Raw genomic sequence first — 14,198 nt, 5'->3', positions numbered from 1 at the left:
ACTTTTGTGCTTACTTAAGTGTAATATCAGGGGGAAAACTCTTCTACTCTCGGGTTCTCCACACGTGTCAGGGGGGGGGGGATCTCGTCTCGTCTCTATATCTCGTCCCCTTGAGGTAGGGGGTCGGGAAAGTCACTAAAACTTTACAGTCAAATAAGACACACACAACGAAATACGTTTCAACTCTCGTCTTAGTCGGTCAATCGAGCACTTTATAAGACACAGCGCCCTGAGGAAAAATCCCCAATGCTATCGCCAGGCTGACTCAAGACTCGCCCAACTTGAAGACGCTCCAGGACTGGACTAAGACTGCGTCTATCGTGCTGTACTCGCCAAGACCAACTAAAACAACTTTATTCATTTTCAAAACTCTAATCAATTACAAAACAGTAAAAAGACTCGAGGGCGTAACCGTCAATCATACAGCCAATCACACTAAGTACTAAATACGTCATATCTTTTGATTAACCGTTCACTAAATTAATAACTACGGATACTAACTGTCAGAAATAGTAGTCAGAATAGCTACGGTTATCTCGTAATTAGTTTCAAATCACTGAACCAAGTTCAGTCCAAAACTTCAAATGGGCCTAAACGATGACAGACATAACACAGCAATTCACTCGTAATTAGCTAATTAAGTCGGTCAACAGATACGCGTAAACTAATTCATGACAGTAAGTTGTAAATGAGTAATGTATAGTAACTGTTTTCAAATTTGCAAATGTGTTTGAAAATACTAGTACTTGTCTTTAACAAAACTTACTTTATTTCTACTTTTTTTGCTTTAACTTTGTCGTATTTTAGTGATTTTGATGTGTTCGATTTCATTTTTGACGGGACGGGACTCGAACCCACTACATTTTTATTTCGTTTTAATAGCACGCTTGTGTACTATGCCACGACATTGGTCGCTAGAGACAGGAATGTTACTTAAGGTAGAGATGCAGGTTCGTGCTTTTTATTATCCAAACCGTCTTGGCTATAGACTTTTAACATTTTGTAGAATTATGAATAGTGGAACATGCTCAAAAAACGATATAAAAATGTAGATAACAGGCGCAAACATTCTCTCTTTTGAATGCTTAGCAAGATTTAGCAAGGCTGTACATAAAACATAACAAAGAAACATGGTGAAAAGAAATGGCGGGATCTCCATATTATGCACTATATTTAACTTTTAACAAAACAATAATATATTTAAATTTGGAACTGTTACAGCCATTTTAATTATGAGCATTAGCAAGGTTCTTACCGAGTGAATTGTTATGCAAATTAGTAATTATCTTAGCTTCTTTTTCGTGCACATCCCAGAACTTAAAAAAAAAATAGCTCCTAGCTTTGAGCTTTTGTTTTGAAATTTTCACATATGATTGACTATGTGTTTATCTTCAAAACGCCGTCGGGCATTGTTTTTGGTTGAACAGTCTTACAACAATCGTACAGACAACTAGCCTGGGTGTTAATTTATGCATAAACTTGAAGTAGTGAAATTTGAGCTGCTGCCCTGCAAAATTAACAACTGGTAGACAGTTGTCAAGACGGCACTTTCTACATAGTAAACAGATGTACCTGTAAACCAATTTGGACAGGAAACAGAAGCATGGTTTAGAAGCTATTTTTTAAAATCACTTTTGACCAAAAACGCACATTTTTGTGCATATCTCAAACTACAGTGTCCATGAAAAAATAAAAACAAAATTTTAAAATCCATACAATAAGCTTTCCGAAAATATATAGTTTTGTGTACAGGGGAGGTCATCTTGGTTTTCTAATTAACTAATTAAAATACCTGTCTGGTAAACTGCATCTCTACCTACCAGTCCTGTCATCAATGCAAGTCAAACAAATTTAGAATGTTTGAATGAATTCATTTCTCATATCAGTTATTCTCCTAAGAGAACAAAGAGCAACAACAATGCTTACACATGTAATACTTGGCCTTTGATCTAAGAAACCAAATTAAAAGGAAAATTAAAACATGATTACCTTAATTTTTAGAATTACTAAAAGAAGCTGAGATAATTGCTAATTTGCATAACAATTCACTCAGTAAGAAGTTTGCTAATGCTCATAATTAAAATGGCTGTAACAGTTCCAAATTTAAATGTATTATCAAGTGCCCACGAACCTGCATCTCTACCTTAAAATGATTGTAGATTAGCATTCGGTGAGGATCTCATTATTTTTTTGATGAAGCAATGGTAAATATACATTGTGTATTATGGGCACATAGGTAATGTAACTATGTTGAAATTGTGCGCCAATGGTTTATATTACTGGAAAATCGAAATAAACCATTGCAACCACAGAGGTCAACTCAGATGTCAGATTATTCAAATTTCAGCAGTCTCACATTTTAGTCTTAGTTTTTTTCATTCGTATATATCCCATTGTTGATAATTCCAAATGTACACTATGAAAACAGGTAAAATAATTGTTTCTTGATTTTAAACTTTCAAACATAATTCCTGTCACATCATTACAAGACAATAACAACTCAGAGCGCCAATAGTGTGCATGTAAAGGCTTTATCAGGGTAAATTATTTCCAAGAATATTATTGTCTGCAATAATTTCAGAATTCTTTAAACACACATACAATATGAGCCGCCTCTATACTTGCACATTAAAGCGGGATGGGTCGTCACCTGCGCACGCGCCTAAGCGACGATAACAACACACGCTAAAACGCAAAGGCTCATGGGTAGACGCTTGTTTGTAATAATGACACGCTATGGGCACCTGACGCATGCGCATGCGACAACTCCCCCGCTTTAATAAAATACAAGGTGAATACAATTGAAAAATGAGAGAATGAATAAAATTATTTTGTGGATAGAGCTATATATTTTTGAGATAGATAATTCAGGATGTCGTTTCTTCCAATTATATTTAGAGCAGTATATAATTTCTCTCTTGATGCTGGAGTATTTCTTTTCCAGTACAGAAGACCCTGAAAAATACAATAACAATACTTATGGTTACAAACACATACTGTCCACTATTTTGTTTGTTATATTCTGAACGGAACAAAGGTCAGTTAATTAAATTACGAAGATCCTTCTAAATTAACATCTAGATTGTATTTACTGAAAGCACACTTACTTGATAAGTTAGTTCATATGTATCCCTATTTTCAGCTGATATTCTTTCAATTGTATCATCAGGAACACCGAGTCTTCTCAATAATCGTTTGCATTCAGAACCGATCTTAGAAGAGATATCATCAAGATCCTCTGTAGACAGTTCTGTGAACAAATGATATACGATGCATTCAACATGCACAATATCAGTGATGTCGGTACTATATGTATGCTAGCATTTCTTTTTAAATCCCATCTATTATACATGATGTTAAAAGTAAACATAAATTACCTGAGCATATACTGCCATCCTTTCCAGGTACATCATAGCTCGATTTAGGTGGCAAGCTGTTGTTTTGAAGACACTGTCTAGTAGTGTAGCCATGTTCACCAGAATTATCAGCTAGGTCCACACTAGTCAATACATCACTGTGTAAATCAAGACTGACTTCATCACTATGTGTAAAACTTTTTCCATGGCATAGATCTTCCTTATAACTGACATTTGGTGTTCTTTCTACTACAGATTGGTAATAAACATCAGTATCCGCACTTCCTGTGGCTGTATCATCACTACATACTTCACCAGGAGCAACGGCATACACTGGTTCTATTCCTTCCCGCTGCTCTTCAATTCTAACAATTTTATATTTCAGTTCAGGACCATAGGAGCTGCCTTCATAGATACAACTTCTACATGGCGTTTCCACGTTCAGAGACTTAGTTTTCTCATTTAAAGACTCTGTCCGTATTGGTACATTTGCTTCAACCATGTCAGGGTGTGTAGAAGTTGATTTCTCTTGGACATTGACACTTGACATATCGCAACCATCTACCAATTGTGCTGGAACCAAGTCATCTCTACTGTTGTGAGTAAAGTTAAGTTCAGTTACGTTTGTTTGTTGTCTCATGCATTGTTGCTGATAGATATGACTTCTACAAGGCGTTTCCACGTTCAGGGACTTAGTTTTCTCATTTAAGGACTCTGTCTGGATTGGTACATTTCCTTCAACCATGTCAGGGTGTGTTGAAGTTGACTTCTCTTGGACATTTACACTTGACATATTGCAACCATCTACCAATTGTGCTGGAACCATATCATCTCTACTGTTGTGAGCAATGTTAAGTTCAGTTACGTTTGTTTGTTGTTTCATGCATTGTTGCTGATAGATATAACTTCTACAAGGCATTTCCACGTTCAGGGACTTAGTTTTCTCATTTAAAGACTCTGTCTGGATTGGTACATTTCCTTCAACCATGTCAGGGTGTGTTGAAGTTGACTTCTCTTGGTCATTGACACTTGACATATTGCAACCATCTACCAATTGTGCTGGAACCAAGTCATCTCTACTGTTGTGAGCAATGTTAAGTTCAGTTACGTTTGTTTGTTGTCTTGTGCATTGTTGCTGATAGATATAACTTCTACAAGGCGTTTCCACGTTCAGGGACTTAGTTTTCTCATTTAAGGACTCTGTCTGGATTGGTACATTTCCTTCAACCATGTCAGGGTGTGTTGAAGTTGACTTCTCTTGGATATTGACACTTGACATATCGCAACCATCTACCAATTGTGCTGGAACCAAGTCATCTCTTCTGTTGTGAGCAATGTTAAGTTCAGTTACGTTTGTTTGTTGTCTCATGCAATGCTGCTGATAGATATAACTTCTACAAGGCGTTTCCATGTTCAGGGACTTAGTTTTCTCATTTAAGGACTCTGTCTGGATTGGTACATTTCCTTCAACCATGTCAGGGTGTGTTGAAGTTGACTTCTCTTGGTCATTGACACTTGACATATTGCAACCATCTACCAATTGTGCTGGAACCAAGTCATCTCTTCTGTTGTGAGCAATGTTAAGTTCAGTTACGTTTGTTTGTTGTCTCATGCAATGCTGCTGATAGATATAACTTCTACAAGGCGTTTCCATGTTCAGGGACTTAGTTTTCTCATTTAAGGACTCTGTCTGGATTGGTACATTTCCTTCAACCATGTCAGGGTGTGTTGAAGTTGACTTCTCTTGGTCATTGACACTTGACATATTGCAACCATCTACCAATTGTGCTGGAACCAAGTCATCTCTACTGTTGTGAGCAATGTTAAGTTCAGTTACGTTTGTTTGTTGTCTCATGCATTGTTGCTGATAGATATAACTTCTACAAGGCGTTTCCACGTTCAGGGACTTAGTTTTCTCATTTAAGGACTCTGTCTGGATTGGTACATTTCCTTCAACCATGTCAGGGTGTGTTGAAGTTGACTTCTCTTGGATATTGACACTTGACATATCGCAATCATCTACCAATTGTGCTGGAACCAAGTCATCTCTACTGTTGTGAGCAAAGTTAAGTTCAGTTACGTTTGTTTGTTGTCTCATGCATTGTTGCTGATAGATATGACTTCTACAAGGCGTTTCCACGTTCAGGGACTTAGTTTTCTCATTTAAGGACTCTGTCTGGATTGGTACATTTCCTTCAACCATGTCAGGGTGTGTTGAAGTTGACTTCTCTTGGACATTGACACTTGACATATCGCAACCATCTACCAATTGTGCTGGAACCAAGTTATCTCTACTGTTGTGAGCAATGTTAAGTTCAGTTACGTTTGTTTGTTGTCTCGTGCATTGTTGCTGATAGATATAACTTCTACAAGGCATTTCCACGTTCAGGGACTTAGTTTTCTCATTTAAGGACTCAGTCTGGATTGGTACATTTCCTTCAACCATGCCAGGGTGTGTTGAAGTTGACTTCTCTTGGATATTGACACTTGACATATCGCAACCATCTACCAATTGTGCTGTAACCAAGTCATCTCTACTGTTGTGAGCAATGTTAAGTTCAGTTACGTTTGTTTGTTGTCTCATGCATTGTTGCTGATAGATATAACTTCTACAAGGCGTTTCCACGTTCAGGGACTTAGTTTTCTCATTTAAAGACTCTGTCTGGATTGGTACATTTCCTTCAACCATGTCAGGGTGTGTTGAAGTTGACTTCTCTTGGTCATTGACACTTGACATATTGCAACCATCTACCAATTGTGCTGGAACCAAGTCATCTCTACTGTTGTGAGCAATGTTAAGTTCAGTTACGTTTGTTTGTTGTCTCATGCATTGTTGCTGATAGATATAACTTCTACAAGGCGTTTCCACGTTCAGGGACTTAGTTTTCTCATTTAAGGACTCTGTCTGGATTGGTACATTTCCTTCAACCATGTCAGGGTGTGTTGAAGTTGACTTCTCTTGGATATTGACACTTGACATATCGCAATCATCTACCAATTGTGCTGGAACCAAGTCATCTCTACTGTTGTGAGCAATGTTAAGTTCAGTTACGTTTGTTTGTTGTCTCATGCAATGTTGCTGATAGATATAACTTCTACAAGGCGTTTCCATGTTCAGGGACTTAGTTTTCTCATTTAAGGACTCTGTCTGGATTGGTACATTTCCTTCAACCATGTCAGGGTGTGTTGAAGTTGACTTCTCTTGGATATTGACACTTGACATATTGCAACCATCTACCAATTGTGCTGGAACCAAATCATCTCTACTGTTGTGAGCAATGTTAAGTTCAGTTACGTTTGTTTGTTGTCTCATGCATTGTTGCTGATAGATATAACTTCTACAAGGCATTTCCACGTTCAGGGACTTAGTTTTCTCATTTAAGGACTCTGTCTGGATTGGTACATTTCCTTCAACCATGTCAGGGTGTGTTGAAGTTGACTTCTCTTGGATATTGACACTTGACATATTGCAACCATCTACCAATTGTGCTGGAACCAAGTCATCTCTACTGTTGTGAGCAATGTTTAGTTCAGTTACGTTTGTTTGTTGTCTCGTGCATTGTTGCTGATAGATATAACTTCTACAAGGCGTTTCCACGTTCAGGGACTTAGTTTTCTCATTTAAGGACTCTGTCTGGATTGGTACATTTCCTTCAACTATGTCAGGGTGTGTTGAAGTTGACTTCTCTTGGACATTGACACTTGACATATCGCAACCATCTACCAATTGTGCTGGAACCAAGTCATCTCTACTGTTGTGAGCAATGTTAAGTTCAGTTACGTTTGTTTGTTGTCTCGTGAATTGTTGCTGATAGATATAACTTCTACAAGGCGTTTCCACGTTCAGGGACTTAGTTTTCTCATTTAAGGACTCTGTCTGGATTGGTACATTTCCTTCAACCATGTCAGGGTGTGTTGAAGTTGACTTTTCTTGGACATTGACACTTGACATATTGCAACCATCTACCAATTGTGCTGGAACCAAGTCATCTCTACTGTTGTGAGCAATGTTTAGTTCAGTTACGTTTGTTTGTTGTCTCGTGCATTGTTGCTGATAGATATAACTTCTACATGGCGTTTCCACGTTCAGGGACTTAGTTTTCTCATTTAAGGACTCTGTCTGGATTGGTACATTTCCTTCAACCATGTCAGGGTGTGTAGAAGTTGATTTCTCTTGGACATTGACACTTGGCTCATTGCAGCCATTTACCAATTCTGCTGAAATAAAGTCATCTCTACTGTTGTGAGCAATGCTTAGTTCAGTTACGTTTATTTGTTGTCTCGTGCATTGTTGCTGATAGATATAACTTCTACAAGGCGTTTCCACGTTCAAGGACTTAGTTTTCTCATTCAAGGACTCTGTCTTGATTGATAATTGACCTGGGTTGTCTTCAACCGTGAAAGAGTCTGTTTTGAATAACAATTTCCGTTTTTCTGCTGAATCTTTCACAATTGGTTCCTTGTATGCGTCTGTATGTTTACCTGGGTGTGCTGGGGTTTGTGGAACCACGTTATTCCATTCACTCTTGTCTCGCGTGAAAAAATTGGTACCAGTATTATCACCATGTGCTGCAAGGTGTTTACTATCCATCTCCAGACCACCTGTTGGTATATTCTCTGATTGTATTCTATTTGTGTGAAGTTTAGGACGATCTCTTCCATCCGACTGTAAAGGTTTCAGAGCTGCGCTAGCTTCGTGAATATAAACTGACATTTCATTCATCTGTGTCTCCATGCTTGGCAATTGAACTATTGTAGTAACCATTCCCGAATGGCGTAATTCTCTGCAGTGTTGATCTAGTTTGTTAATTGGATTGTTGGTTTCATACACGTCCACTTCATTTCTACATAGATTACGTTCTTTTTCCAGGATGTGGATATACATGTCATTGCACTCACAAGCAATGCATTCTACAGCACTATGGTATTTCTTCTGGCAACAACCAAAACAATATTTACCTGAATAAATAGAAAAGTGGAAATAACAAATGTGGACCATTAAACAAAAATCGCACAGGGAAAATACAAGCTCATGAATGCAATGTATAACAACAACCAACATACATAGACAAAATATGAAGAAATCTGTGAAAGAGTGATACATGGACACCAAGGTGTCATGATTGGGAAAAGACTCGTTCTGTTCTACGTAGTCAAACGATTTCTGCACATCCAAGGTCACACCGGACAAGTGACATTGATGCCATTTGAGATCATCTGTGTATAACAGTGCATATTTTATTTGCCAAAACACTTTTGAATACCAGAGTGCTGTTATAACTGAAATTGTTAAATTATTTAAGGTTGTAAATAGTGGTGATGACTTAGTTTATTGTCGATGTATTTTTTTAATCTTGTTGCAATGTATAGTAGGTCATTGTTTATATTTGGACAAACCTTACCTTGTATTTGATTGATACCATTAATGTCATCTGGTTTATATACATTTGCTACCAGTGGGAACAAAATCAGTACTTTATCTAAGACAGAGCAGCATGAAATACGAATGCTTGACAAGTGAGTTGCTTAAATTAGAATTAATATAAATCAAATTTATCTATATCATGAAGTTTCACCTTTAAAGTCGTCATTTCCGTTGGTGGTCAATTTATTGGCGTTGCTATCACTTGAACTGCTTGTGTGTACTGCTCCTAAACAAATTAAATAACAGTCAATACTCAATTTTCATATACAGCCTGTTAAAAAGCAGAGATACTAACAATGGCCACGTACCTTCACACTGTATTACAATGTTATTGGGTTAGTGTGAATAACATGTCAATATTTACATTTGGAAAACTCTTGCCTTGTGTTCGGCCGTTGCCTTCAACATTACCAGGGTTGGGTCTTTTGGCAACCAGTGGCAATGGGGTCTTTTCTTTATCTAAGCCAGAACAGCGTAGAATGAGATTGCATGCAATGCTGCTTGAGCAACAACCTCTGTCAGCTATATGAACATGTCATAAATCAAACAAGTAATCTCATATGAACTTTGAAACCAAGGGGTTTATATAAAATAATGAAAACAATCACCTTTGACCTCATCGTCTTCCTTGGTAGTGTTCACTTCATAATCATTTAAACAGCTACTGTGTACCTTTCCTAAACAAATGACACTGCAGTTAATAATAATGTCATGCTGTACTTTCTTAACATCATTTCGTCAAATAATTAAAAAGTAATATCAATTGTTACACATGGCATGTTAAAACAGCAGAGTAGCATAGTCATGTATCCAAATTGCATATGCAAAATGTTATATGCAGCCTTTTAGAATATCAGAGATGTAAACAATGGCCAGGTTCCTAGATATCACGTAGCACTGTATTACCATGTTGTTTGGTGTAGTGTAAATAACATATACATTGTTTAATAACACTATCAGGGTTGGGCCTTTTGGCAATCAGGAGAAAGAAGTTTTTTTATTTTATCTAAGCCAGAAATATTGTGTAATGAGATTGCATGCAATGTGGCTTGGGCAACAACCTCTGTCAGTTATACATTAGAAGTACAAAACATGTTATAAATCAAAAACAAGTAGTCTATACGAACGAGGAAGTGGTTTACTTAAAAAAATGAAATCAATCACAATCTATATCATGTAGTTTCACCTTTGACCTCGTCATCTTTCTTGGTGGTAGTCACTTCATTATAATCAGTTAAACAGCTACTGTGTACCTTTCCTAAACAAATGACACTGCAGTTAATAATAATGTGCTTTCTTAACAACATTTTGACAAATAATTAAAAAGTAATATCAGTTGTTACACACGGCGTGTTAAAACAGCAGAAAAGCTAACATAGTCATGTACCCATAGACAAACATATGTTAGAAGGTAGTGCTGTATTTACATGTTTCGCATAGCATATACACATGTCCTTGTTTACATCTGTAGACAACTTGCCTTGTATTTGGTTGTCACATTCAATATGTTTGGTTTCCTTGGCAACTGATGGATGTGTGATCTTGTCATTATCCGAGACAGCACATCCTAGAATGTGAATACATGCAATGTGGCTTGAGCAACAACCTTTGTCATGTATACAAAACACGTTACGTGAGGCAACAGACGGTGGTATGTGACCTTTGGACCAGGAGAAGTGAGTTGCTTTAAATAATAAAAGAAATCAATCACAATTTGTCTATGTTATGCAGGTTAACCTATGAACCCTTCTTTATTGTTCATTAGTATATACTACGGTGCACCTCTCCTAAACAAATTACTTTGCAGTTCAAGTAAAGAAACGTACGTCATAATGGTTCCATATCGAACAGGACGCGGCGTGACGATCACTGGTTATGTGACCACAGAATATGTATCAACAAATAGCATTGTATTACCGTGTTTTTTTCATTATTTACTTGCCTCGTATTCGGCTGTCGCATTCAGCACAGCCAGATGCAGGTTTCCTGGAACTCAAATGAGTCGGATTCTCGTCTTAACGAAACGAAAAGAAAAACAATTGACATGCGTATACATGCAAAATATATTAAGCAATATCCGGGTTATATTGGACATTCACAGCATAGTAAAAAAATATGTGGCTGTGTCCTCTGTACCAAGAGAAGAATCTTGCTTGTCGTTATCAAGAACAGGGCAATTTATGAGCATTGTAAATTTATTTATATTCTAAATGAACGTGGAAGGAATGTAATTGTGCAAACAAATGAAATAAACACGTACGAAGAACAAAACATGAGTTAGCTGTATAAATTACCCTTTCCAGTAGTGTCCTCGTCAGTTTTTATATACAACTTGGGCACTTCATCCACTTGGGATCCTTTGTATGATGTTGGAGCTGCAAATGCAAATGAATATTTAATATTGGAATCGCATTCCATGCAATCAAAGTACAGTGTTCAACTATTAGTTGTTGTTCACTTTTAGGCATATTTACATGTATCATGATCTATTTAATCATAAGCAAATATAGTCAGTTAATCCTCTTACCATAGAAAAGCCTTCCGTGCACAACTGTTGCCTCTATCAAGTTGTTTTCACCAGCCGGTGAAACTTCAATCACTTTGATAATGTCTTGCCTTGGAGGTACTAGCTTTGCGTAGACACTTATGTATCCAGGTAGGTCATATTCACTTAATGGGATGTCAGTTGCAAGCACTTGATCTACTGTAGGACATGTCAGCACATACTGCGCTGGATTTTTTCCCTCTCTACTGCCAATACTAGCTGTTACAAAACTGAATGTCTCTATATTGGAATCAAATATTTGCACAGAAAAAAGTTTTGACAAGCCATACACATTAACAATCTTTCTGTGTTTATAAACCCTGAGCCTAAGACAGATATCTGGGTGCGTACGTGTTACATTACTGATTTCATGAAATGATTTATTATCTAAAACCTCACTTTCATCATCCATATACAAAACTTGACTTTCAATTGGAAACTTAAAACACGATGATATGTTCTTTTTCAAATCTTTGATACAAGAGAAGCTGCTTTGTACAAACTGTTTTTTCTGACCCATTATCTCAACATTTACTTTCAACAGTTGAACTTGTTCAACTTCAATCGGTTGCAGTGGGTAACTGTATTCGTCGTAATATGAAGATAACACATGTCCGTCAAGCATTTCTTCCTTGTTGTGGTACAATTTTTGCATTGACATTGGTATATTTAGCTGACATTCCATTTTCTTTTTCAGATCTTCGACAGTGCATTCACTTGGATTTACAAATATATTGGAATTTTCTTTAAAGCTTCCATTGACCACAAGAGGGATGGGGACTAGGCAGTGTGATGGCTGTGTTACAATGATAATTTCATCATTGTCAGCAGTGCCTTTAAAATTGCCCAATGGAAATAAATCACCAACACATATGTCATCGTTCAATTTAGTATTTTGGTACCAAATATCCCCCATTAGTTTGGGGTCATCATCCTGTAAGAAGGTTTTCAGTCTACCAACAGTATCTGATTCATCAACCGAGTATGTGTAAATATCACTATACAAATTATGCTGTAAAACATTGAGAGTTAATGTGTAGAAAATATGCACATGTAGCAAACATGAATTAAATATACCACATTCTTGTAGCGTTTGGCTCTTATTGAGAAATCCCTTGCGTGTCTGACAGCTTAATTCAATGTTTAAACAATCATTGAACGAATCAAACCAATCTGTCACCATGGACTCAATCTGTGCATAGCAATTCACTAAGTAGCATCCTATGTATTCATGACGTTGATTCATAAAAAATATAGGATACAGCTGTGTACAGTAAGAAGAACTACTGTTGTATATACAAACACAAAGTATGTCTGTTGTTGGGACAAAGTTATCTCCTGTCATTAAGTGTCCATCTTGGTAGAATTTTATATCGGGTGTACTGGATAGTGGTTTATGATTAACCTGTATTAAAGCAGTTTGAATGACCTGATTGTATGTTTGATTTGGAATAGATTCGGGTTTAACTGAAATTTCTTGGCGTTTGACCAAATGTGTTTTATAAATGTGTTTTTTGGATGCATTATCTGAAGCATCGAAAGAGAATATATGCAAGTTCATGTTGACTTCTGTGTATGTGCGTGCAGTGAAATTCAATTGGTGTTTTGACAACAGCAGTTAAGTTATTGAATAATTACTTTGCAAATACTCTAATTATAACACAATATTACAAAGTTAGAAATACTATATTGTAAAGTACAATTTTAAAAGAGATGGAAATAACAAGTTCTTGAACATCTTGTTGGGAAGCTGTGGAAAGGAACATAGATAAAATGGATATGATAGTAATCATTATTCTCAACATATAATGTGTGTATACATGATATGATAATTATAGACTTAAATGTCGTTCAACATATAATTACCTATTCTTATGTAGAATAAGCCAGGGCTGTGTAACTGTGCTTCTCTCGTACAGAATAAATCTGCCATCACAAAACATAAATAATCATGATTTTGAAACTGAGCCTCTTTCAAGCTTTTCAAGTGAAACACGAATCAGATCAGGCATTTACTGTATATAAAGCCTAGCAATGAAACGTTATATTTGGTTATACAATATACTATTTCCGCACAGTAAATGTTATTACATAGGTAGGTATAATCATTAGCCGATGCCTGAACAATTATTTTTCAAAACCTACAACTTTAAGCATTGGTACCTACCAATGTGTCGCTAAATGGACATCACATAGTCAGTCTGACGATGACACCAATTAGTTTCTTCGTGTGAAAGTCAACATATACACAATTAAAGTATGGAAGTATAAACAAAGTATAGTTTTGGTAAGTTACTTCCGCCTATAGGATGGAAAATCCCTTATTTTTGCGCACGGCACCCTCACACAATCACAAATGGCGCCCTCAAACCAGACTGCCTGTTCAATATGGAAACCGAATCAATAATGATTGGGTATACATTGTTTAACTTACGCAAACAAATATCATATAAAATATCAAACTCAATGTAAAATAATTCAAAATATCAAAGTACAAAAACTGTACAAAAAGTAAAATAACATGTTATGTTTCCTTCTCGACAAAATAGAAACTGTGAGAAGTCTGAAGTCTAACAGGAAAGGAAACCCAGTGACAACATTGTAAAAGTAGACACTCATAATCGGTAGTTGACAAGCTCCGAGCTATATTGAAAGACAAAAATGGAGATATGACAGTAAGATCAACTACCGACATATAGCCATTATAAACAGTAATATAAACCTTATGATTACAGCATAAATAAGTTTGGTTTTAAAAAGAAACATTCTATGTATTTATGTGATATCACCTTAAAATAGCTTATTCGTAATTATAACTATCTTAGAGGTAATGTATTGTATGTTTTCTTAATGCATAAAAAGCTTTTGACAG

The 14,198-nt window shown here is 36.5% G+C and overlaps 1 protein-coding gene across 1 annotated transcript; it reads right to left on the bottom strand.

Annotated features, from left to right (window-relative positions):
- Window positions 1-173: 173 nt before the first annotated feature.
- Window positions 174-13,626, bottom strand: LOC144354730 (uncharacterized). The gene is made up of 12 exons (XM_085505232.1): window positions 13,494-13,626; window positions 13,193-13,252; window positions 11,309-13,076; window positions 11,076-11,156; window positions 10,724-10,795; window positions 10,262-10,348; window positions 9,968-10,039; window positions 9,390-9,458; window positions 8,933-9,007; window positions 3,378-8,315; window positions 3,108-3,250; window positions 174-2,955 (listed from the first exon to the last, which is right to left on the bottom strand). Exons 3-12 carry the CDS (start codon window positions 12,885-12,887, stop codon window positions 2,827-2,829), a joined length of 7,245 nt encoding a protein of 2,414 aa, XP_085361358.1. The 5' UTR covers window positions 12,888-13,076; window positions 13,193-13,252; window positions 13,494-13,626; the 3' UTR covers window positions 174-2,826.
- Between the last annotated feature and the right edge of the window lie 572 nt (window positions 13,627-14,198).

Source organism: Saccoglossus kowalevskii, chromosome 11 (genome assembly GCF_978046115.1).
Source record: "Saccoglossus kowalevskii chromosome 11, keSacKowa6.1, whole genome shotgun sequence".
Classification (NCBI taxonomy): domain Eukaryota; kingdom Metazoa; phylum Hemichordata; class Enteropneusta; family Harrimaniidae; genus Saccoglossus; species Saccoglossus kowalevskii.
The sequence above is the reverse complement of the archived record's forward strand: the minus strand, read 5'-3'. Positions and strand labels throughout refer to the sequence as shown.